At 35.4% G+C, this 27,025-nt stretch overlaps 2 protein-coding genes across 5 annotated transcripts; one reads left to right on the top strand and one right to left on the bottom strand.

Annotated features, from left to right (window-relative positions):
- Nucleotides 1-790: 790 nt before the first annotated feature.
- Nucleotides 791-21,460, bottom strand: LOC126969479 (calcium uptake protein 1 homolog, mitochondrial). 4 transcript variants are annotated; one of them, XR_007730406.1, is made up of 11 exons: nt 21,021-21,453; nt 20,767-20,899; nt 20,529-20,688; nt 17,847-17,884; nt 13,906-14,020; nt 10,763-10,923; nt 10,044-10,179; nt 9,498-9,603; nt 7,614-7,831; nt 2,635-5,203; nt 791-2,602 (listed from the first exon to the last, which is right to left on the bottom strand). XR_007730406.1 is itself a non-coding variant. In XM_050814942.1 (10 exons), the coding sequence occupies exons 1-10, from the start codon at nt 21,248-21,250 to the stop codon at nt 5,049-5,051; spliced, it is 1,452 nt and encodes a 483-aa protein (XP_050670899.1). In that variant the 5' UTR covers nt 21,251-21,460; the 3' UTR covers nt 791-5,048. The 4 variants fall into 4 exon arrangements, 3 of the variants coding, with proteins under 3 accessions (XP_050670899.1, XP_050670891.1, XP_050670913.1); XM_050814942.1 differs by lacking the exon at nt 20,529-20,688 and adding an exon at nt 18,691-18,850 and having other exon boundaries at nt 791-5,203; nt 21,021-21,460; XM_050814934.1 differs by having other exon boundaries at nt 791-5,203.
- LOC126969683 (carbohydrate sulfotransferase 11) lies at nt 12,314-13,867 on the top strand. The gene is made up of 3 exons (XM_050815233.1): nt 12,314-12,649; nt 12,728-12,977; nt 13,169-13,867. Exons 1-3 carry the CDS (start codon nt 12,446-12,448, stop codon nt 13,846-13,848), a joined length of 1,134 nt encoding a protein of 377 aa, XP_050671190.1. The 5' UTR covers nt 12,314-12,445; the 3' UTR covers nt 13,849-13,867.
- Nucleotides 21,461-27,025: the final 5,565 nt, after the last annotated feature.

Below are 27,025 nucleotides of genomic sequence, written 5' to 3'. Positions count from 1 at the left end.
TTATCATGGAGAATGCTCAAAGGAGCTGTTCGGGTTGATTCCAGCAGCCGAATTCCACCACCGGACATTACGTGCAAAGTAACACCCGCATCACGTTAACGTCTGGCATTCCACAACCGCCCATTTTGGTAAGAAATTTCTTGCCTCGCACAGCCACTTTGTGGAATCAATTACCGGCTGCTGTTTTCCCGAACAGATACGACTTAGGGACCTTAAAGAAAATAGCATATAAGCTATGCGAATATAAAGGCCAGCGACGCATCTCTTGACATCTGTTGTTGCGGATGTCCATTAGCGGTTGTCTCACCACTCCCCTTCCCGTAAGCCTATTACCCGATGTCTCCCTCTTATATAAAAAAAAACATGGTATATTAAAAAATAATTAACCAAGTTATGATCTTAATTTAAGAACTGTCAAGGTGGGGCAAAAAAGTTCTCGCAAGGCGACTACGTATCGGAAGCCGCAGTGTTGGTAGGCCCCCCAAAAGATGGAATGACGATCTGGTCAAGATCGTCGGAATACGTTGGACGAGGGCAGCGCAGGACCGGTCGTCGTGGAGATCTTTGGGGCCTCCCCCCCTTTGTCCAGCAGTGGACGTCTTCCGGCTGATGATGATGAAAAGTGCTATTGTTGTGCCCTATTTACAGATTAAACATTTGAACTTGAATTGTCAAATAATGGGTGATACTCATTAAACACACAACAATTAACACCAATTAGACCCAATACCCGCCTCCTAAATCTTTTGACAACCACTTATTAGTTCAGTAGATAAAACAAACACACATATAACAATTGCATAATCTTTAATAATAGCTAGACAGAAAATAGTATAAAACTTCACACAATATCGTGAACACTAAAAATTAGTAAAACAATAGCTCAACACAAATCGACAGCTGATAAAAACACTCACACAAAAAATAACAAATTCGTTTATAGTTATTTATGCAACTGTTGTGTGATAATAGTGATAATCACATGAGTGTTTTGATACCTAATTATCAAAAGTTGCACACAAGACTTTACACCCATAATCCTCTATATAAAAAATTCTGAAACAGTTAGTTTACTGCTAACATTAAAAAAACCAGTCCTAGTGTAACCATTACATTCATTACAACAAACACTCTTTTGGCTGATGTAATGGTTATTAAAATATTGGGTGTTTTAATGTTGGCAATAAGCTGTTTTAGAAACTTTAATACAGGCTTTAAAGCATGGGCGTAGATAAATTTTTATTATAACATAAAAACAAAAGAGTGCATAAAGACAATCTTATAACTAACCTTATTCTAAAATGACCAGAACTGTTTATAATTCTAGCGTTCACTAAGCATAGTGAACGCTAGAATAACTAGATAATAAATTATAAATCAATGAAACCTAAATGATTATCTTTGGAAAATCAGACATTGATTTAGAATAAATCATATGAATACAGAAATTATTTTTATAACCACCATCTAAGTGAGTATAATATAATATTGAGTATGTCATTGAAGTCACTGTTTGTAATGTTGCAGCCTTTTATGAAACCGTGTCAACATTCATATTATAATATATTTACTATATATGTCCGTCTGTCTGTACCGAAAAATCTATTTAATGCCTTACGTTATAAGCCGTTAAATTTGTTGTAAACTTACATCCTTTCAAATAATCGTGGTAAGTATAAAGTTATTCCTGAGAATATACCAAGAATATGCAAAATGTTGACTTTTTCGTTGACAACACTGTCGATACAGTGATAATTCTGAAGTTTTCGTTGGAAAACTACCTGTTGAGGCAGCCTTGCAATTAAACGCGGGAAACGTTATATTACGTCCGAATTAACCAGTCATAAGCAAAATGTCTATTTGTAAACATTTAGCATATTCTTGGTTTATTCTCAGGTATAACTTTATAGCATGTTTATTTGCAAGGCAATTAGGCTTGAATCAAAAATTTATTTGTGAACAAATACGATTAAATTTTCTGATAGACACGACAACTAAATCTATGTAAGGAATCTTGTCGGACAATGACGCGGGTGTCCGAAAAGTAATTTCCCGATTATTATGAAATAAATGAGTGAATCATCATAGAATATACTGTCCATATTAATATTAACCTATTATGAATGTGAATGTAATTTTGTTTGATTGTTACGCTTTCACAATGTAACTACTTAACCGATTATCATAAAATTTTGCAGACGCCTTATCAGTGGCCACTTCGACATTTTTTGACGACCATTAAATAAAAAATTGGGAGTCTAATTGTTTATGGTAATCCCCGAGCAGAATTCTCTTTTTCTACATAATATGGCACTAGTATATTGTACAAGCTAAGTGTTTTTTTTAATGGGTAAAGAGGACAAGCAAATAGGTTATGTAGATATATATGCTCGTCGTTCCACCGAGCCACTTGACATTTTGCACTGTGGCCCATTCTGTTATAACACCAGAGGAATCACAAAGGCGATCAATACCTTAGGTAATTTATACGTCTAGATGGAGCCTCTTGGTGCTAGACAACCGATGAAAACAGACCAGGTTTACTACTTTAATGTGCGGAACAAGCAATACACTCGCAATTTGTACGTACTCCACAGTCAACCTTATTTTTGAATCAAGAGGCTCTATCTAGACGTATAAATTATCTAAGACGTACAAATGCGGGCTTGAAAGTTTATACGAAATTCCATTTATCATTGTACTTGCAATATGCTAAATTTACAATAATGTTATTCATTAATATTTAGTTGGTGTTATATTTCTTGTTTGACACAGGCTATCCTTGCTATAATATGTTTTTGAATTTTTGCCTTATAACTTCATGATATAAATGTTAAAACTGAGTAATTAAATGTGTTAAAAATCCTTTTACAAATTATTTTATTTGCGGCCCGCGCTAACATAAAATAATTAATACTATTTGCAATACTAGAGACTGAATCAAACAATAATTTTACGGACTATTCATGATTTGAACAGTTAATACATTTTTTAAATAAAAATACAATCATCTAATATATTCGCTTAATTATTAATGATGTTCAAATCCGTTGTTGTAACAAATATTATGTTTTTTTTATGACAATAAGGGACGAGACGAGCAGGACGTGCAGCTAATGGTAATTGATACGTCCTGCACATTATAATACAGTACCGCTCAGGATTCTTGAAAAACCCAAAAACTCTAAACGGCACTACAATTGCGCTCGTCACCTTGAGACATAAGATGTTAAAATTCATTTGCCCAGTAATTTCACTAGCTGCGGCGCCCTTTAGACCGAACCACAATAATGCTTACACATTACTGCTTTACGACAGAAATAGGCGCCGTTGTGGTACCCATAATCTAGCCGGCATCCTGTGCAAAGGAGCCTCCCACTGTTGGTATCCGACTGCTCTTTTAGGGTTATGTTCCCGAAGATCATCAAACGGGAATCCAATTACTAAAACTTCGTAATCCATCAGTCGACGGGCTACATCATATAAGCCGTAACCGTAAAACGTACACAGAGTATTATCCTGTACGATTTAAAAAAAAATTGTGTGCAAATCCTAGAGACACTTACTGGTTTTGAGACGCAATTATTTAAGGCAATAATTTAAATAAAATCAATGAGCAAAACTACGAATAGTTTAATGATTATGAAACAAAAAAAAATAAAAGTATTTTATTGTAAAAAAGCATGCTTAATGAAAATTATTTTCTAATTTTTTGTTTGATTATCTAAGAGCTTTTTTTTATCTATTATTTATTACTAGTTCACCCGACAGACGTTGTACTGTCAATAAACGGTTCGAGAGATATGGTAAATGCGCGGGTGAGTGCGTGGGTTGGATCGTGACACGACAAGCTATTTATGTAAAGCTTTCTTGAGCTTCAACGAATCTATTACAAAAGATTTCATTGAGATCGCTCGAATAGTTTAGGAGTTATTAGGGAACATACAAACATACATTCTCTTTTATATATATAGATTTTAAATGTTTCTAACATAATTTGTGTTTCAATGTCGTGAGCGAATCTTTCGGTTTTTTTTGTTTGAATAATACGTATCCTTATTAAAATATGACTGCTGTAACAGAGAATAAGGAACAACACTACGTTAACAGTGCTTCTGCACTTGCCACACTTCAACAAGACTAGAATTAATACGTTAACCTTATCTAATTATAAACTGCAAATACAAAAACAACATTATAAAGTATGCATATTAAATTTGTACTAAAATTTATGGACGATGACGGACTCGAATCCGCGCCTCGGGTTCCGGCCGAACGCTCTTACCAACTGAGCCAACCACCCGAGTGACGCATCGTTCGTAAATCTTGTTGTCTTATTTAACTCTCAGGTTGTGCCTGCATCTACGGGATTTATTACAGTTGATAACGTGCTAAAGTTATATACCTCACCTCTGGGATTAATTAAACAAATTAAATTTGGTATTTTATTTGATTAACACGAGTGTTACACATTTAAATAAAACATTTTTAAAGGATTAAAACGCGTGTAGCTGTAACTGTTTACATTAGTTGTTTGCGTAAAAGTTACATTTTTATTTTAGTTAACCCGACGTTTCAAGACCTTTCCAGATCTCGTTTTCAGGGGGACTGCAGATGGAGTGAGTCAAATCTATCTGTGTACAGCAAATACCACCTCCGAGGAAATAAATGGCGCTAAACTTCACAATGACAACTATGACAAATACTATCTTTGACTCACTCCATCTGCAGTCCCCCTGAAAACGAGATCTGGAAAGGTCTTGAAACGTCGAGTTAAATAAAATAAAAATGTAACTTTTACGCAAACAACTAATGTAAAAACGTTACAATGACACGCGTTTTAATCCTTTAAGTGTTTTATTTAAATTAAATTTGTAAACAAATTTATGAACGATTCGAGACTCGAACCCTCGACCCACGACCTCTCGGGTTACGTCTGAGCGCTTTTACCAACTGTGCCGACCGTCCGAGTGATGCATTGACCGTAAATCTTAATATGTCTTATTACAATATAAAGCATTTGTCTAGTAAATATGTAATGATAGCGTCTAAAAGTCAAGTATTGCTGGCTTGGTGTCCCGTGCACACTTGATCAATGAGTACATTAGTTTGACGAAACCTGTGTCCTTGGGCTTCTCCAGTCCGCGAAGCAACCTGTTCTTCATCACCGCCACGAACTCGCGGTTGCTGAGCTGACCATCCACTGTAATATAACATTTTATTTAAGGCTGTAAAGGCTCCCAAGTAATTGCCAAAATAGCACATAGATACAAAAAATAATTATATAGCTACAGAATATGAGAAGAAAATTAATTTTTTAATTACATTTCTATTTTTATACGTTGCGAAAAAAATCACCAAAACGCCCCTAACTTTTACAATTGGAACCATGTTAATCAATCATTCTAGATAAAAATTGCACGATTTTTTTTTAATTGTACACCAATACTATTTAACATGACACAGTTTTGTTATTTTTGTAAAGAAAATTGTATCATGTTTGTAATAAATAAGCAATGCTTCTAATTCTTAATTAAAACTATGGCGTTCTTGTGCGAGAGAGTTAAGTCTAGCTCCGCTCGATTGCTCAAGGCCGTAATAATTAATTTACAAAAAAAATACCCACTTAATTGACTACTTTCGTTTAAAATACTATGTTATGAAGAGTTATTAGTTTTTGGCCATTCTTTCGATTGGCATTATAAAAGTAGGGGTTTTTTTTACATTTAAGTCAGTTCGATTCCCAGACGAGGCAAGTAATTTTTAGAAAATCCTTGAATGCAGAAATACTAACTTTTAAAAATAACATAAAGCTACTTTCAGTAAAATAGCCTATCTTCGATATTTAAGGTTTTCCCTTCATGTCCCATAACTTTGGGACACCCTGTATATATAAATCCAGTGTCCTGATGTTTGTTTCCAGTGAACTCCTAGACTAATGAACCGATTTTAATGGGGTTTACTTCATGTAGTGCAGTTTAGTCCAACATGAGAGATAGGATAGTTTTTATTTCGATTTGGGACCCATAATTATTTTTATTCCAATATTTGTTTTGTATGGACATATTTTCTATGAGAGAATTTACGCACGGTTTGACAGTTCTGCTGTGAAACAATTTCATTATAACAACAGGAAGCATATTATACGAAATAATTCTTGATGATGTGAAATATTATTGACAAATTCATAAAAAAAGTACTTTATTTATTATGTACGTCTGTCTGTCAACGTCTGTCATAAACCTTTATTTAAACATAAACCTAAACTTTCATTTATTTAAGTTTCAGATATAAAATAAATAAGCAGTCCACTGGATTTGATACATATTATTGTACAAATTTTTGGATTTAAGCATTTTTTTTTGGAAATACCTAATCTATTTTTCTCTAAATATTTCGTAAGAATACCAGCATAATTAAAATTTTTCAAATCAGGCCGAAAGGGCATCATTTATTTTCTTCAAAAATTCTAATCCTTTAATTGTTCTTAGTTTGTTTTTTATTCCTCTGTTGAATATTTTCGCGAAATTTTCGCAGTTAAATATATAAACTATGACAGCCTAAAAATATTTATAAAAGCTTTCGAAAAGACTTGATTTCAGCGTTCAAATTATAAAATGGATAATTATAATTTATTGGTCTATTTTTTGATTCTCTTTTTCCTTTTTTTTTCTATCATGGTTGTACGCAAGATGTATCTCGGGAGTATGTGTAATTTTATTACTCGGGTGCACCTCAGCTTCACGTTGTGCCCAAAAAATATTTAACACCCATGTAGTAATAGCCTAACTCCATCATTTGGTGCACAACATAGGTTCACATTCATTCTTTTATTTTATAACCAGTCACAATGGACAATAACTTAAAAAAAAATACTTGACAATGTATGGGCAATTGCTGATTTGCCGAAATATGTGTGTATATGAAATATGTATGTTTTTACATTTTGCTCCAAAAAAATTAAACGAGTACTTTTGAAGTTAGGAGATTTCGCTTTCGCAGTATTGAAATATTTCACACGTGACGTTATAACATCACGTACCGCGATAGTAGTGAGGTGAGATAATGTCGTCACCGTTCTAAACTAATTAACATATGCACATGTCCTAAATAATACAAATCAAATTTGTATTTATGAACGATGCGGGACTCAAACCCGCGACCTCTCGGGTTCAGTCCGAGCGCTCTTACCAACTAAGTTAAAATAAAAGCGCGTACACCTTCCTCAAAGGCCCACAACGCTCCTGTGATTCCTCTGGTGTTGCAAGAGAATGTGGGCGGCGGTGACCACTTAACACCAGGTGACCCGTATGCTCGTTTGTCGTCCTATTCCATAAAAAAGCCAACCGTTCGAGTGACGCATGGATCGTAAATCTTGATATTATGTCTTGCTCAACTCTCAGGTTGTGGCTCCATCTACAGGATCAACTTTTCAGTTGATCACCTTAGTGCATAATAGGAAATTGACTAATATAGTCCCGCATCGTTAACAAATTTTGGTTAAAAAAATTATTTCGTATAATTAATCCCAGAGGTGAGAGATATTACTTAAAAAAAAATTAACAAATTCGAGAATATTCTTAATTCCCGACTCCTGAAGTAGTAATACTGACTGTTCTCGTCGAATATGGTGAACACGACATTGATGACATGGGGGTCGAGGTCGACGTGTGCCACCGTGCGGGCCACGTGCCGCAGTGTGGGCTGGTCGATGGACGCACCCGCGATGTGGTAGAACGTGAGCGCCGTGTCCACGTCATTGATATTGTTCAGCAGGTGGAAGAACTTGAGGTAGTCGTCCTTGGTGATGCCCACGCCGTGGTCGCGGAAACTGGAACCGCTCTTGACTTACATATAGTACTAGCTGACCCAGCAAACGTTGTATTGCCATCATAGTTAACAACTGTTGTTAATCTACCAACTGTAGGCAGCTACAATTAAGTTTCCTTTTTGCTTCCCGAGAAAGTTAGAAAGATGCAAAGACTCAATTAGTTATTCATTTTAAACTATTCTTTCAATTTGATTTCTGAACGACGGGGGACACATCAAAGGAAAAACAAAATTGTTGCTTTTTTTTTTGTTCACCTTTTAAACCTTCTCTGGACTTCCACAAATAATTCAAGACCAAAATTAGCCAAATCGGTCCAGCCGTTCTCAAGTTTTAGCGAGACTAACGAACAGCAATTCATTTTTATATATATAATAGATAGTGTGAAGTGACATCTGATGCCGGTTAGATTATAGGTGAAAGCCGTGAAGCAGTTATGTGTAAGCAATAATGTGTTTCGGTCTGAAGGGCGCCGTAGCTAGTGAAATTACTGGGCAAATAATACTTAACATCTGATGGCTAATGGTGACGAGCGCAACTGTAGTGCCGCTCAAAAATTTTTGGGTTTTTCATTCATCCTGATTTCATTCATTTCCGGGACGATACGACATGGGTACCTTCAATAAAAGCGCGTACACCTTCCTTAAAGGCCGGCAACGCTCTTGTGATTCCTCTGGTGTTGCAAGAGAATGTGGGCGGCGGTGATCACTTAACACCAGGTGACTAGTACGCTCGTTTGTCCTCCTATTCCATAAAAAAAAATCCTGAGCGATGTAGTGGGTAGTGCGTATCAATTACCATCAGCTGAACGTCCTGCTCGTCTCGTCCCTTATTGTCATAAAAAAACATAATATTGTGATTGTAACTAGCGCTATTGCTATTATTTATTTTTCCTTTTTTTATATTATTTATTATCATAAAAAAACAGAATCACAATAACCGTAATGTTAAAAAATCTTATTATGTTTACTGAGCCGGAAAATTGCCAATGTAAATTATTACGTAAGTTTAACAGTGGGAGGCTCCTTTGTAAAGGATGCCGCCTAGATGATCGATACCACAACGGCGCCCATTTCTGCCGTGAAGCAGTAATGTGTAAGAATTATTGTGTATCGGCCTGAAGGGCGCCGTAGCTAGTGAAATTACTGAGCAAATGAGACCTAACATCTTATGTCTTAAGGTGACAAGCGCAATTGTGGTGCCAATCAGAATTTTTGGGATTTCAAGAATCCTGAGCCTTGTAATGGGCAGGGCGTATCAATTACCATCAGCTGAACGTCCTGCTCGTCTCGTATTTTCATAAAAAGACCCAGCTAAGTTTGACATAAGCAAAGTCTAAGCAATGTCTAAGTACACGATATAGATCTCAGCTTATGTTAGCAACAGAACAAGTCTGATTTATTTATTTATTGACAGACTTTTATACAAATTATCTTGCCCAAAATTAAGCATATATAGCCTGAGTTATGGGTTGCAAGACAACGATATATTTGATACAATATACTTACTTAAACATACATAAATACGTTTAAACGTCCATGACTCGGAAACAAACATCCATATTCATCATATAAATGCTTGCACCTACCGGGATTCGAACCCGGGACCTCTAGCTTATTGATTGGTTTTTATTTTCTATTTCACGATTTATAAATGTGTTAATACGCACGCTCTCTTTACACGTTTCAACATCCTTGCCTTCTTCTTGGCCGGATAGCCCGCGTATGCGAGCAGCAATTCGGCGAAGTCTGCTTCTGTGATGCGACCATTATCATCTACAACAAATATCTAATTGAGAAAACATTTTAATAAAATACTTTTTAATGTATTAATGATACAAATTCTATTTGTAACCAAAATTAATGAACTATGCGGGACTCGGACCTGTGACCGCGAAACAATTTCCTAATATGCAATTATTGGGGTTGAGCAGATTATGAACTGTAAAGTTGATCCTGTGGGAGCCACAACCTGATAGTTGAACAAGACATACCAAGATTTACGATCCATGCGTCACTCAAACGGTTGGCTCAGTTGGTATGAGCGCTCGGATGGAACCCGAGGTCGCGGGTTTGCGTCCCGCATTGTTCATAAATACAAATTTGATTTGTATTATTTCGGGCTCCGTCCGAGCGCTCTTTCCAACTGAGCCAACAGTTGGAGTACGCATGGAACGTAGTTTCAATTTATATCGTAATACCAATGAAGTAACTACCTGGTTGTTTCCTCTGAAATTCAAGCGAGAGAATTTCCTTTTGGAGTTGCTGCTGGAAATCCAAAAACTTCTCAATCGTTAGTTTCTCGTTCAATTTGGGTCCGAAGAAATATGTTGTCAGAGCTGAATTAATTCCCTGAAATTTGAAATGAAACACTAAATCTAAATAATTATTTTTGGAAAACAGTAAAGCGTCAAGTATATTAATAAAGAAACTTAAACGAGAAAATTCTGTAATTATATTTTATTAGCTTTTGCCTCTTGTTGCTAAACAACTGATGCAAACAGGCCAGGCTTATTATTTTAGTGTGCGTGAAAAGCCACGTCTGACTCTCGCAATTTGTATGTCACTTTATGATAGTGTGCTTGCATTGCTCAAAACAGAGTTTGACTGTTAACCTCAATGTTTTTCGACGTTTTCGCAGCTATCACAGTTATCTACACGTATATTTAATTTAAAAAGTGCGCAACAAAGAATGCTGGGAGAGTTTCTTGCGCCTTTTCTTCTCTCTCAGAGCGCCATTTGTTTCCGAAGCGGTGAAAGTGTTTGAACTGACATTACAGAATTCTAAAGGAATTAATTTTGATAAAATAAATGCCTTTTATGCCTATGCCATTTGTGCGTGCATTGTCCCAAATAGAGGTTAACTTCAATTTATATCGACGTTTTCACAGCTGCCACAGTCTATCTAGATGTATTAATAATGTAAGGTACAAACCTTGAATGTGTTGCCAGTATTGGCGTGGTCACGGTGCCTGGAGCCGATGCTGCTCTGCTGACGAATGAGGGCGGCGACCTTCTCGAACTCCTCGCAGTCTACGTCCCCGTCACCATTCAGATCGAACATTCGGAACGCAATCTCGAAATGACGCCGCGATGCTATAAAGGTGGGTTGGGAAATTTTGCGGTTAAATAGTAAAACAAATATTATATTGAATATAGTTTCAATGGTTGTGTTCCCGAAGATTATAATAGTTTGGCCATTAATACGCTGGATTATGACACAGTTTTAGAGAGTACGGCTTGCTCTAAACGCCATGATAATTTGGAGTATCTAAAACAATCCGTACGATTGGCAGTGAAGAATTTTCCCATGGAAAGAGTGCGTGCTTCTAATGATAACTAGCCTCAACGATTAAAGAACTGTATTGCAGCCAATGCAGACCATTTCGAATAAGCTTTTTAAACTGTTTTATATTTATGTATTATACTAACACACTGTAAATGGTATTTGCAATAGAAAAAAAAATTATTTCTTTGTTTCAGTATTTATGGCAAGACTAGGTATCTAGATTGATTAGGTCCTTCCAAATGAGCGAATAATTACTTAGCAGGTACCTACATGAATATCATTTTTAACAATGTCGTAATCTTTCCTCTTTTCATTTTCTAATTGCAATTACTTTAATACACTAAAAGTTTGATAAATATTTTTTTTATTGACACATTCTTGCATAAATTATCTTGCCCCAAACTAGGCATTGACTGTGGTAATCATCTTTAATATTCTTGAGTTGATCATAAGTGATAACCGCCGGCTATTGTTCACAATCGCCGATCGTTTTTTTTCTTTCGAGTAGTAGTCTTACTAAGTGTTTAAACATTAAACTATAAAAAATAAAGACACTTCGCGACCCTTTTATTATTTATGGCCCTATTGTAATTTATTGGTAAAATATTCCTATCATCCATAATATATAGCATAAGAACACCGTGTGGATCAATTCCATAACCTTGTGCTAGATATACAGTCCACATATACTGTCCGACCAACGTCATGTATAGATCTATATCGCAATTATACTACAAAATATCGAGATCATTAATATAAACCCTACATATTATAATTTTACTCAAATACAGAAGTTAAGAAGATAAGCCATTTCAAAGTTAATATTAAAAAAAAATTGCTTATTGTAATAACACGAAAAACTATTTAAAAAGGGGGTTTCCATAATGACCCTTTCTTATGTAACGTAAGCGATTACTCGCCATTAAAAATTAAAATATTACTGATATAAATAGACATATAATAAAACGTGATGGTTTTTACTATTTCGTATATCAATGAAAACCTTAAAAACTAGCATACGACCAAAATTCTTAACAATATGTATTTACATAATGATAGAAATACGTATTAATTATGCGTACACATGAACTATTCATAGTTAGCAGCTGTTTAAAAAACTATTTCATACACAAGTGCAGACATCAAAATCATTAAATTCGCTCATGCTCAGTGCGTTCGGATGCTGCGTGAAGAGTCCGGGAACAGTTATAAAAACAGACGGAGAAAAAGTGCGCGAAGATGCTAACACTTTAGTTAGCAAAACAAACAAACCTCACTTACAAATATTATTTATTCTCATAACAATCCGTAATCCAATGACAGCTCAAGATGATATACAATCTAATGAAAAGGATTCGGCCTCGGATACAAATAAATGCCATTTATTGTTTAAGATGTGCTGCGAAGACGATTACGTTCTTATTCTGGGCGACTCTGTATGTTGTCGTCATGAAAATGACGATACTCAAGAACAGCGAAAACACCCCAGCCAAGGATTGGTCTGTTACTCCTGACAACTACACTAAGTGGCTGGTAAATAGAAATTCATAAATAATAACAACACTGTTATTACATGTAGAAATAATTTAACAATAATATTTATTATTGTAGCTACACGGCCCAGTACTGGGTGAAGCTGAAGAAGAAGTGACACACGACGAATGGAAGGAACCCGACAATGCCACTCTTATGGAACTCGAGAATCGTGCTTTAAGAGTTCAAGAAACATGCCACCGGCATTCACTTCAAACACAACCGATAAATAGTAAAGAGTTCTTTGTTGATCACGCACACAATCTTGTCTGGTGCAATATATTTAAAGCCGCTAGTTCGTCATGGTTGTACAAGTTTAATATCATGGGTAAGTATTTTATGACAATGTTTAAATGACCGCGCATCTAGTGTTCAATCATTACCGGTGTCCATGCTCTCATTAACAATAGGAATTACTGTGCCGGTCTACTAGGACTCTTTACAAGATATAATTCGAAATTGAAATAGGTGCTGTGCTTTGAACTCAAAACTTTTTTTATATAGTTTATAACATTTCAGGTGGATACGATAAGAAATTCTTGGCAAGAAGTAGGTACGCTCCATTGACGCTGGCGAGAAGAAAGTTTCCTAGGCCAACTGAAGAAGAGCTTCGAGATAGTATTGATACTCCGGGCGTTATATCATTTTTGATTGTTCGAGAACCTTTTGTGAGACTGTTATCAGCATACAGAGATAAACTGGAGCACATTTCTCCACCTTTTTATAGAAAATTAGCTCAAACAATCGTTGCCAAACACAGAGAGGCAGCTACCAAAGCATTAGGTACAATAAAAAGTTCTGGACCAACATTTTATGAATTCGTAGCGTACTTAGTCGCAAGACATAAGACAAATATGCTTAATTTCAACGAGCACTGGGCACCGTACTATCAATTTTGCTCACCGTGCGCTCTCAACTTCAGCGTTATCGCTAAAGTAGAAACATTGTCAAGAGATTCAGCGTTTGTGATTCAACAGTTAGGCCTCGGACACCTGTTGGGGCGCCGGGTCAAGGATCGTAGAACTCGGCTAAGGACAGTAATGAACAAATCGCGAGACGGGAAAAACACATCTGCATTACTAAAATATTACTTTGGACAAATTGATAAAACTATGCTTAAAGATTTATTACAAATTTATGGTATCGACTTTGAGATGTTTGGTTACGATTCTAATGTTTATAGCCACTATGTAAGATAAAGTATAATTATTAATAAAATGGTATTTTAATTGAAATCATTATGAAAGAATACTTACTGGATAAAACAGTGAGGAGAAAAATATAGTCGCTGAAAGTTATGAGGCCAGATGAACCCAACTTGTAGAATATAGAGTCTTCATCGAGGTCCAAGTTCAGACGTTGGCTGATAGTCTGTTTTTAATACATAGTATTTAAAATCGTTATAACAAATTTAAAACTTTTATTCGAAGCACTTAAACTACTACTATAAAAATTAGCTTAACCAAAAACTAATTTTCACTAAGTAATCATCCTATTATGAAGCTATATTAAAATAGTATAGTATGCAATATTTTTAACTAATAAGCCGTTATATTTCTTTAAGGGGAAAGGAGAAACATTGGCTTAGGATATTTATACTACGAAAGAATAATATCAACACTAGAACATGCTAAGACAAAGGATTTATAGATTCTTTTTGATATTCTAAAAACTAATTATTGTGTCTTATAAGTACAGTAATGCGCCCTATAACGCGGAATACTTATAACGCGTCGTTCATATAACGCAAACGTGACGCCATATAACACAGGAACACTACTCCATATAAAGCACGGATTTTCCACATACATATTTCTGTAGTGTGAAATGTATAATTAATTTGAAATGAAAAATTGAAAATGAAATTTGAAATAAATAAATTTGTAGTTCATAATTCGCATACCTTTGCACGTGTGTCAATTGTGTTATTACAAAATTAAATTATTTTATTAAATTTGTGTATTAAAAACCATAATAAAATAGTAAAAGTAGGCAAACAATTGTTAATTCTTGTTACGAGTCGTGAATAATTATTATTATTATTACGAATTACGTGGTCGTAAAAACCAGGATACGTGCTATAACGCAATCCCTTATAACGCGGAACCACTCTAGCGCGTTATAGGACGGATTACCTGTATTTCTAAAAAGCTAGAAAACTAAGAGTTGTAGGTATACTTTAAAGAGCTTTATAAATATGAAGTAAATGTTTAAATTATAGCAGTAAATGTTCGGTGCCTAGTATAATAAAAGTGTGCGCAAATGTCAAAAGGCGATAGAACAGTACCTCAGTGATGTTCTGAAAAGACAAGAAATTTGTGTAAGTGGCATGGAAACAGGAAAGTAATTATTGTGCCTGTGCATTGCGATAGATGTATTCGTAATAAAATTAAACAGTTACTGTAGGAATAAAATTGAACTAGAAGAGTGTAAGTAACTATGATTATACAAATTTTAATTGTATCCAAAATTTATGAACGATGCGAGACTCGAAAAGAACAAACTTTTGGGTTCAGTCCGAGCGCTCTTATCAACTGAGCCAACCTTTCGAGTGACGCATGGTTCGTAAATTTTGTTGTCTCAGGTCAGAGTTGAACTTTTTTTAAATTGTATAATTAATAACAGAAGTGAGGTATATCACTAAAAATAACAAATTGTTTTGTTATTAAGATGAAGTTTTTTGTTATAAGGAATAGGACCTGCATGGATCTTAAGCTATATACACAACATTTTAAATTTTCTCTATTTTTATGAATTAAATTATTATAATTATTGTGAGTAATGTTATTGAATTATTGTTAAGCCAGTCGCACCATCCATAATGGAGGGTTTACACGGGTCGATTTTAGACGTTCGGCAAGTAACCAATCGCATCAAACGTAAAAATTGAATCGCCATCCCATTTCGATCGATCGATAAAAATCGAATGCGAATTCTGTTCTCATTTCCGAAGAAACGGTTGAGCAGAGTGGTTAGTTTCGTTCCGGCATCGAAATGGTTAGTAATTATTTGAGAGTTGCTTGACATTTTGGGTACGACGTAGATGGATTTCTCAACGTAGAGTGCTGCAGGAACTTTGCTGGTGCAATGGAGTTCAGAAGATCCTGATTATATAAGAAGACGAATAATAATACTTTATAACAGAAGATTACACCGCTTATCCAAAAAGGGATATCAATATGCATCAAGCACTTCCAGAATTCACCATTTCCATATATCTAAACGATGTTTTCGATGCTTGATAGGTATTATCATGTTCTACAAGAGAAGGTATATAAAGGTAAGTGAAACTCAGAATTAATATCTCAATAGTAGATGCTATTTATTTAATTTCAAAATAATCATTTCGAACAATACTTTTATCTAAGCATGATATAATAGCTTGAGATATTATCGTTTTCATCTTATTGTTGTCTAGCTTTTTCTTCTGATGCTAACCTGCAAAATAGTCTTCTTCATATAACTGAGAAATTGTGAGACTAGGATTATTGCATTTATATCCTGAGGTTGAGCTCGTATCAGTTCTGGAACAATCAGACGGAGAAGTTGGAGAAGCATTCCTAAAACACCATTGTGTTCGAACAACTATTCACGAAATGCGAATGAACTGTCCGATACATTTGCTAAGTATTTGTCAGTGCCGGATAAGTTTCATGGCATTGTGTAAACGTTGTCCGTTTGACGTGACTGTATGACTAACTATTAATTTAGGAATAATTAATGTACAATAATAATACTCACCATGATATCGTTACTTTGTATTCCTTCTCACACGGCTTTAAAAAGCGGTCAGCTGCAGAAAACCATATTATTGAGGCTCGTATGTAACCATCTGTGCCCGCACTACTCTTCTTTGAATTCCCTCAGGTCAGACGCATTTCTTGAATAATAGATATTAGATCCGCTAAACGAACATTATTGTTCTTGTAATCTTACTCTCAATGGAGCTGGATAGGCCATACAATCCGAAGGGATTCCAACTATATACCTACCCAGGCAAGCCCTAGACTGGAAACTTGAAGGAAAACCGAAAAGCGGCCGTCCAAATTGCTAGACGCTATTATGCGAGGACTCACAAAGTTGGAGCAGCATCTACACCAACACCTCAAGTCTATTAGTAAATAGATCACAATCAGGGCGGGCTTCTACGAGGTGATTAAACAATTTCATGACTCGCGGCACGGGCACCGCAGTGCGTGCTACCGTGCGACACGCGGGTACCGCCAGCAGACGGTAATTTTTACTACGAATATAATTGTCAGGTGTATACAATCGATACAGCTCATTATGAATATCAGGAGCATCTATTAAGCCCCGGCTAACTTTAAGCAAGGTAGTTGCCTGGTCGAGAGCCCGTCTGGTTTCCAGAGTGTTGTAGCCGAGGCAACCAACGAGATACGCCGTCGGGTACAAGTACGGGTAGTAACCCAGTTTCCGCTTATACAGGAAACGCAAAAATGCTTTTTGTACTTTCTCCAGCATAAGGGAATATGTTACTTCGTAGGGATACGAGCTCGCTTCAAGCTTACTACGCACATGGGTACTGTAAAGCAGTTGTATTATATTGACGCTGTGGATAGATGTACTGTGGAGGCATCCAATAGGGCACTCTGCCCCAGCTAGGGGATACAAAAACTTAAATGAATGAATTAATCTTACTCTTTAGGGTTCCATAAGCATGAACCTTTGCATAGCACTTCAAAACCTCTTTCATATTATTTTTATCAACGATTTTTAAACTATCTGTACCGACAACTTTGCGGAACAACACAGCTCAAGACAAACATACGGCGGAAAATAGCCTGAAACTGGTAGGTTGTTCGGTCGCTTTTCACCCGCCGTATGCGGTTGGTCGCCACACGGTTTTAGTTGGCATTAAATGTTGGAGGTTGCGATTTTATTTACTTGCGCCCTAGTCAAATTGTCATTTAGACGGCTAAGTCGTACGGCGAAAATCGACACGTGTAGAACCCCTTTAGATGACACCTAGCACACAATATGAGAGTTACATCTTAATAGAAAAACATGTATGTGTCTCAACGCTCAAAATCCATGCTAGGACCAAAATAAATTTTGACCAAATAACTATACAAACAAATATTTCTGCATATTTATCAGAACAACGGGTATGTATTTTAAATTATTGGTATAATGAGCTTAATAATGTTACATAAAGTAATAACTTTTACTAACTTACTTTTGGGTCATATCTTCTGTACTGATCCAATCCTAATCCTGTAAATGTATTATTTAATTAGTATTCCACAAAAATTGTCTGCACCATGTTAAATTTTATTACATATACCATTGCATAAAACATTATTATTTTTTAATTTAGGAGAGGCAACAGGCTGATGGAAAGTATAAGTTGTCCATGGACATTTGCAAAACCAGAGGTTGAGATATATTGTGTTGCCAGCATTGGCCTTTTATTAATTCAGTATTATTTAATGTATATGAGTGTGCTGTGGTCTGAAAGATGTTGTGACAAGGACTGAGAAAGGAATGCTGAAATAGTTTGGACATGTGGAGCGAATGTGTGAAGAAAGAATGACTTGGAGAGAATGAGTGAAATAGACAAGGCAAGTGTGTGAGGACATTTTGAGGAAAGGAAAGGTCCGAAGCACCCGGAACCGGCAAGCATGTATGAAAACAGTAATGAATGTAGAGAAAGCGCATGAGTGCCACTTTCTTCTATCCTTACAAACTTCTCTGCCTACCCAGACGGGAACATGGTGTAGGTATGTGTGTGTGTATGTGTTGTTGTTTATTTTATTCTTGATTTTTCACTCTTGTCACCAAGTATAAGGCTTTTTATTCAACATTCACATATTTTTACTAAATTACTACTTGCATTTGTTTCAAATGCCTTAAGGCATAGGCCTTCTCCCAACACATTCCACAGATTTTTATGAGATTACTAAGATTATTTTCAGTTTGTCCTTCCATGTTTTGATGTGCAATCTCCAATGTTAGATGGGAGTAAATTTTTATAAAAATTATTCTTTATCATTTGTCATAAAAAAAATTCATCAATTTACCATCTGGTTGTTTAACCCCCGGTGTCATAGATCGCAGGAAATCATCAGGAGTCATGAAAACTTCATGCTGATCATGATGCTGGGCCTGCAGAGTGGCAAAGTAACGGAATACCTTATCTGGAGTGGAATAATGCCGCATACGGTTTTCATACTCGATTATCTGATCCAGCAGCATTTAAAGAAAAACACTTGATTATTTATAAATCTTGCTATAACAATTAAAACTTGTGCTAAAAATATCATAACTGAATGACTATGGACAGGGTATTAGTTAAATGAATATTAAAATTAATATTAAAATAATAATTTTTGTAGTTACAGCTTAAAATTGTGGCACCTAAACTTGAAAATAGATGGAGCATATTTTGGAAAGATGCATTGTACAACATTGCATTATAGCCAGGGGCGTGCATATCATATAGGCAATCAGGCAGTGCCTACCTTGTTATGAACCTAAATAAATATAGTGTTAAAGTTAATTTAGTTAAATTCGGTCCCGTTATTTTGTAACGAAACTTCTATTGAACCACCACTCATAAATTTTCCGAAATACCTACGGTAAGCAATCTCCAGGCTCAACTTCGACTAGTTAGTTCTACAGTGCCTACCTTGCTAGAAAACCAATGCACACCCCTGATTATAGCCACCCATTTGAATAGAACTTCCCTGCTTTTAATATTTAATTTCATTATTTTAATACATAATAATCCAGTAATAGAAAAAAATATACTGTATTACATACAGTATAAAAGACTTTGTGCTGTTTGTTGTTGGCCCGTGGGGCCAGAGGGGCTGAGAATGAACAAAGTCCTATCTTCGCACCTATAGCCCTATAGGGCTATTGGAAATGCTGCTTGTATTCTTGGTATGCTTCTTCATAATGATGAGTTATATTTTAATGTAATCATAGTATTGTAAATATAGTTATAAGATTTTGAATAAAACAAAAACATTAATACATTATTTTACAAAGGAAAGCTATAATTTAGGGTTTTGTTAAAATAAAGAGTACTTACTACCTAAAAAATATTAAAAATTATTGGCAGTTATTGTCCTACACTTAGTTCACCATCATCATGGTAATGGAATTGGAGACTTCAAAGAGCCTTAGATCATTAAAATGGATTAGCAGATGGATCATTAAAGATGAAAAAAAAAAAACAAAAATGTTTCATCAAAGTCACATTTCCAATGATATGGAAAACATACCCAATCAACAATCTATATTGTATGGCATGTAAGCTAGTATTCCACAATCAGATTCAAATTCAAATATTTTTTAAATAAGATTTCAAATCACTTATTGAACAACAAAAACTACCACCCATATGAAAATTAAAGCCTTAGACCTGATAAGAAAGAGTGCAAGAAATGCAGCAGACTTTTTCTCAATAATTATCTATATATATAAAAATGAATTGCTGTTTGTTAGTCTCGCTAAAACTCGAGAACAGCTGGACCGATTTGGCTTATTTTGGTCTTGAATTATTTGTGGAAGTCCAGAGAAGGTTTAAAAGGTGAATAAATAGGAAAATGCTGCTAAATTAAATAAAAACAAGAAATTTGTTTTTCCTTTGATGTGACCATACATAATTTATATGAGAGAATTTATTGACTCACGGTTTGGCAGTTCTGCTGTAAAACAATTTCATTAGGACAACAGGGTGCAAATTTTACGAAGTAATTTTTGATGTTATTATTATTGACAAATTCATATAAAAACATTATTTTATTTATTATACGCAGAACAATGTCTGTCGGGTCAGCTAGTAATTATATAAAACCAAAAACAATAATTTACAACTTACAAAAAAAGGAAATAAAAACAACATTTATACCATCGGGTTGCTTCATTCCAGGAGTTATAGCTCTAAGAAAATCATCAGGTGTCATATATACTTCTGTGTTTTCACCAATAGATAACTTAACGGTAGCAAAATATCTGAAGATTTTGTCAGGAGTTGAATATTGTCTCATACGGTTCTCATATTCAATAATCTAAATAAAATAAAAAAAAATGAAACAGAAAATGTGAAAACAAAAATTAAAGGGTTTAAATATTTTGAGTTTATATACCTTTCTGTCCCTAAATCCGATTTTCTCCTTTCTAAACCTCTTTTTTCTAGTTTCAACCTCATTCTCTGACTCGGAGTCAGTTTCTGAAACTTCTTCTGCAGCAGCTATTGATGGTAGGAATTTATTCTTCAACCTGTAAATATTTAAATATAATAGTTATAAGATTTATAATTGGATTTATTATTACTTTGCATGTTGCATTGTGATGTACGAAACATAATTTTCAACTTTAAAGTATGTGAGTGTAAACTTACGAAAATTTGTAGGAAGAATAAGCACCAACACCAAACAAAACTGAATATAAAAACAACTTATAATATAGACTCCTATGATTTTTCGTGACGTGCTCATCATTAAGTGCTGTACTAAAATTACGATTTATACATACAGGAGTAGTAGCAACATGTACTTTAGTTAAAAAATTATTATAATAACGATTTTTAATTACTATGTCCTTAGGAATTCTAAATAGTGCAGAATTCATTTTCTTGAAAATAGCAAACACAATTTAAGTTAAAAATAGTGCACTATAGGAACCTGATTTTTAAATGCACATTACACTTATACACTATTCAACGGATATAATAAAATTATTTATTTGAGTATAAAATTTAAATATATTTCCTAGTAAATGTAAATAGATAAAATTATAATAAATTATATTTAATTTTTAATAGAATTAAAATGTTTTAATTTTAAAATATTATGACAGCAGCAGATAACTCTTTTTATTATTTTTTTTTTATGGCTCGGCTACTTAGAACTGAATCCATTATTATTGAGTTCACTGCACTTTATTCGTTAGTAATCGTTGAGGACTAATTTGTTGTATTGGTGTGTATTAATCGGGCACTAATATTAATTATAAAGCTAAGTATATTTTTATAACCAGTGTGACAGTTTCTTTTCTATCAGACAACATTGGCAATTAACTTGCAAGTTCATCACATCCCAATCCCCGAAGAAATCAAAATCCCTAAGAAATAAGCAGCTCTTCAGAACACTCCCAGCAACGCCAAGTGATCTAGCCATTCACAGAGCACTGGATCCCCGACAATTCAAGCATCTATGCGTTGCACGCTGACAATTAGTTCGAGCTGATACCCCAGTATCAGACGTACCCCATTACGTCAGACCAGAGATGACAGCAATATAGGGAGTATGTGGTGTTCCTGCGCTTTGGAGAGCGCTAGAATGTAGGTAATAGTAATAATATAAGTGTAAAAAAGTATCGATAAACTATAATTGTGAGGTATGCCTTATTAATGACTTATTTTTTCGTTATTTTTAGTCGTTTCAGAGGTCAATTAACGTTGTCTATACAATACCGTTTACTTTTAGTACATTTATATAAATATGTATTTTGTTTGAAAATTTTAAATTTTTGATTTAAAATATTTAATTAAATAATTAATTTTACGATACTTCTGTGGACTGGTATTACTTATATTTTTATTTATTTCATATATAATATGCAATCCACACTGTATATGCTGGGAAATTGACACGTGTGGAGATACTCTCACAAATGGAAGTTCACATATAATATAATATATAGGTATGAAAAAAATAAGCGATCCAAATCTCCAAAGTTATGTCCGTATTCACATTATGGACTAGCTATTATAATATGAATCCTTGCAAGACAATTGAAATTCTAATTGAAAGGCACTGAGGCAGAGAGTATTTTTGTTCTCAGTCCACATTTTTTCACGTTATACGCTGCAGCTGAGAATTCGTTAAAATATAATACAATGGTATGTTTATAGAGATCAGTGAATACAGTGAAAGTACGCTTTCTTCAAATGTACTAGTAGCCTGTGGACCACGTTATAAATTAATGGAATAGAATATCATAGTACGATGATTTAAGGTTTCTGTATTTTCCTGAAAAACAACATAAAACGATGTGCCTATTATGGCATATGAAGTGCAGGAGGACGGCAAGTAGCGGCAAGAATCAGGTTAAGCAGCTCTTCAGAACGCTCCCAGCATTGCTAAATGATCTAGTCGTTCACAGAGCACTCGATCCCCGACAATTCAAGCATCTGATTCTTGCCGGGGAATTCCACTTTCGCACGACGCGCCACATAATAAGATATCATATCCACCATCAGGATGTCTGGCATTCATTCCTTTGGTTTGGTTGTAGAATGTGGGTGACAGTGATCAATTTACATCAGATGACTAGTACGCTCATTTGTCCATTAAAAAAATCCTGAGCAGCAACAGGCAATATGGTACGCTTATAAAACGTTATTGTTTATTTCTACTTTGCTTATAATTATTCCTTACACAAAAAATCTTTAAATACTTCAAGGATAAATAATTCAAGGATTTTACGATATTTTTTAGAAATACTGTGCGCTAAATATTTAAAGTTAAATAGATTTTTGTGTATCGGGTATTATTCCCTTTAAAAGAAGCAATTTATCGATACATAGAGTGTTCTTTCGCTTTATGACCGTCCGACGCGTTTGAAGTTCACCGCGAGAACTGAGAAGTGAGAAGAAATCACAACGCAACGTTGCTTTTTGAACTTGAAGCGTGCTCGAAGGCAACGTCGTATTTTGATGTGTCAAAGATTCAAGTTTATTGAATCATTTACCTCGTGACCCAATTCTACAGCGCGTTTATATTCACACAAAATTAAAAGTCTACATTTTGACCTAATTAGTGCACTGATTTCGTTCTTGTTTTGTGCATCGTTAGCAAATGCTATAACAAGCATAGAATAATAACGCTCAGAACGATAGTTTCATTCATAGTTCCTGACAAGTAACATTATAATGAATGTTTGAGTGAAAGTCACGCACTTACATTCGCCAACACGCGCACAGACAGCCAAATAATGTTGCAAGTGAATAGACATTTCTCTAAATCAGTAAATTATAAGAAATTCTAGATTATATGAAATAAGAAAGACGAAATGAAATATAAATTAAGAATTTAATAAAATCATCACGTATTTAATTATTGTTGCAACAATTTTTGAAGTGTAAGTAATAAAGTTTTTAGAGACTGAGCGTTTGGAGATTGAATAAAACAACTGCTTGAGTAGTATGAAGAATGCGAGGAATATGTGGAATATATAATTTATTTCAGTTACACGATATATATATATAACCAATTACAATTGTTACTTATAAAAATGTTTACAAGTTTAGAAATTACACACCAATACTAAAGCTTACATATTGAATAGTTAAACGTTTAATTCAATAAGAATTGAGAATAATATAATGTGTTCTATCTCGCTCTAAAACTAATGCTATCGCAGTAAGCCGGCCAACGAGCGCTTGTGTAAACTCGCGTCGATGCTCGATCGGCGGATGTGAATGAGCACTCACTCCTGTTGCTCATTGATTAAAATTGAATTAATAGTAATCAACGCGCTTTAGTAGAGTACGCTCGGCCTTGCTGTGAGGTTGTGTAACGCGGAGCATATGACTGGTCACGTAAGTATATCTGCGGTCTTCGAGAGAACGTGACGATACTTGTACTTCGATGAGTAGACTACTGGTGATCTGCATGATTCTATGACTTGATGTACAGCATTATGAAATGGTTCTTATCAGAGCTAATATTACGGTATATAAAATAATGTTTTTTTAAGAACGAATCTTTCGGCATACACTTATTACAGTTAACATGCACGATTTATATTTCTACGATCTATAATGCTACGAAGGTATTACGTTACAAGTTAGATAATAGACATTTATATTAATTGACGTTATTGGTTGTAGCTACAGCTACAAGTTCTTTAGAATCGTTGTTATTTGAAACTCGATGAGAAGAAGAGCGAGACGATAGAGGCACCGTTCATAGTTATATCCGAGGTTTTTAGGGTGCAGAGAACGAATTTGGGATGATTTTTGAAATCCAAGATGGCCGCCGTGCAAAATTATGATTTCAACAATAAGGATATCGTGTCCGAGGTTATCGAGGGTGCAGAACACGAATTTGGGATCCTTTTTGAAATCCAACATGGCCGCCGTGCAAAATTATGATTTCAACAATATGGATATCGTATCCGAGGTTCTCGAGGGTGCGGAGAACGAATTTGGGATCATTTTTGATATCCAAGATGGCCGCCGTCCAAAATTATAACTTGTATAATATGGATATCGTATCCGAGGTTTGCGAGGGTGCAGAGAACTAATTTGGGATCATTTTTTAAATCCAAGATGGCTGCGGTGAAAAAATCTTTTGGGGCTTTACGTATGCGTGATTGATTTGCTATAAAATTTCTCTCAAACGTCGATAAAGAAGTTTCACTTCAAAAACATACCGACGTATTGAGAGCCTCCTCCTTTTTTGAAGTCGGTTAAAAAGAGTGGCCGTTAATGTTCTCACGATCTCAACTTTTTCCAAACATATAGTAAATTCAGTAATTTAAAAGAAATATATAAAGTGACTATTTAAAGCGCTTAGTTTCAGCCTAATTGAAGTAACTTTGAATTCATATAACATCATGTGGCGTCGTACATTAAGGCCTCCTTTCAATATGTACCAATAAACACAAAAAACTATCCCATCGGAGGAACTGGGTCTATAGTATTTTCATAGTTGGCAACATATTTTCTTAATGGCGTCTGTTTTCTTTACAAAATATTTTGTTTTGACGAATATATTTGCTTAAATTAAAAATTGTGAAATAGTATCTAGGTGTGAAATGCGATTTTCTTATCATAATTTTTATTATAAGACGCTTTGTGATACCCTTTCACTGCACAGTTAGTAAGTTTTCAATTAAATTTCGCGCACTGATTGTCCTGGAAGTTGACAGAATGTCACTGATGCGGCGAGAAACGTATATGGCCACATTCAAATTGTTTCATTTCGCTTGGGCCTACTTACGTTCTAAGCGTTATTATTCTAAGATAACAAGTATGTAGCTACATTTAATTCATAAATGCAAAATCCATAATGTATAAAACTCTTCGCTGTTCTTTTATTGGTACCGTTTAAAGCTTAGAATTAGCGTTCATATACTAAGGGTTAAAGTATATTTTTTTTTAAATATATATTTTGTAGTAAGAATATTCAATTGTAAATAATTAACATTAGCGAATGTAAGTTGTGTAGACAACATTAAAGTAAAGTAAATATTTATCTTTTTACCTTCTTTTATACCTGATCCGAAAATCCATGAAGCATAAACTTACGTAGTTATACTTTGAGGTTATGTCCATGTACATTTTTTTTTTTTTTGCACTGTGGAGGACCGCCACACATCCAGATAGTGGGGATGAAATCCTAACTTGTGGCGTGTCGTGCGAAGGTGGAATTCGGCGGCAGGAATCAGGTTGAACAGCTCTTCGGAACACTCCCCGTGATAGATGCGGTAGAAAACACACAATGAAGCGACGTCTCTACGCAACGCCAAATGATCCAGCCGTTCACAGAGTACTGGGTTCCCGACAATTCGAGCTGCTCTGCGTTGCACGCGGTCAAATGTATCGAGCTGATACTGGGGTGCGCCAGACCAGAGATGACAGCAATACTCCATGTGAGGCCGGACCTGCGCTTTGTAGAGCGCTAGAATGTGGGCCGGCTTGAAGTATTGCCGTGCTCTATTTATGACGCCCAGTTTCTTTGAAGCCAGTTTGGCTTTGCCCTCCAGATGGCCACGGAATTGGCAATTGCTCGAGATTTCGAGACCCAGTATTCCGATACTAGGCGAGGCTTTAAGGGAATTGTTCTCGAAGAGCGGTGATACGGCAAATGGGGTTTTTTTGTGGTAAACGCGCAAACTTGAGTCTTCTGGGGGTTAAATTGGACAAGGTTCAACTTACCCCATTCCGCGACCTTCTCGAGAGAGGACTCGATAGAAGACACAAGTTTCTCCCGGTACTGGTCGACGTTTTCCCGAGAGAGACCTGCATGGCCCGTGTATACGGCATCAGCAGTGCTGTCGTCTGCATAGCAATGCATGTTGGCGGTGTCCAACATATCATTGATATGCAGAAGAAACAGCGTGGGAGATAGCACACAGCCTTGGGGAACTCCAGCGTTCATGGGCTTGGGATTCGAGCAATAACCGTCGATAACGACCTGTATGCTGCGCCCAGTGAGGAAGCTGGAGGTCCACTTGCATAAGCTCTCGGGAAGCCCAAATGATGGAAGTTTTGCGAGGAGCGCCTTGTGCCATACACGATCAAAGGCCTTCGCTATATCCAGACCAACTGCCAGGCCTTCCCCCTTGCTTTCAATAGCCGCCGCCCATCTATGTGTTAGGTATACCAGAAGATCG

The sequence above is a fragment of the Leptidea sinapis genome, chromosome 1 (assembly GCF_905404315.1).
Source record: "Leptidea sinapis chromosome 1, ilLepSina1.1, whole genome shotgun sequence".
Classification (NCBI taxonomy): Eukaryota; Metazoa; Arthropoda; class Insecta; order Lepidoptera; family Pieridae; genus Leptidea; species Leptidea sinapis.
The sequence above is the reverse complement of the archived record's forward strand: the minus strand, read 5'-3'. Positions and strand labels throughout refer to the sequence as shown.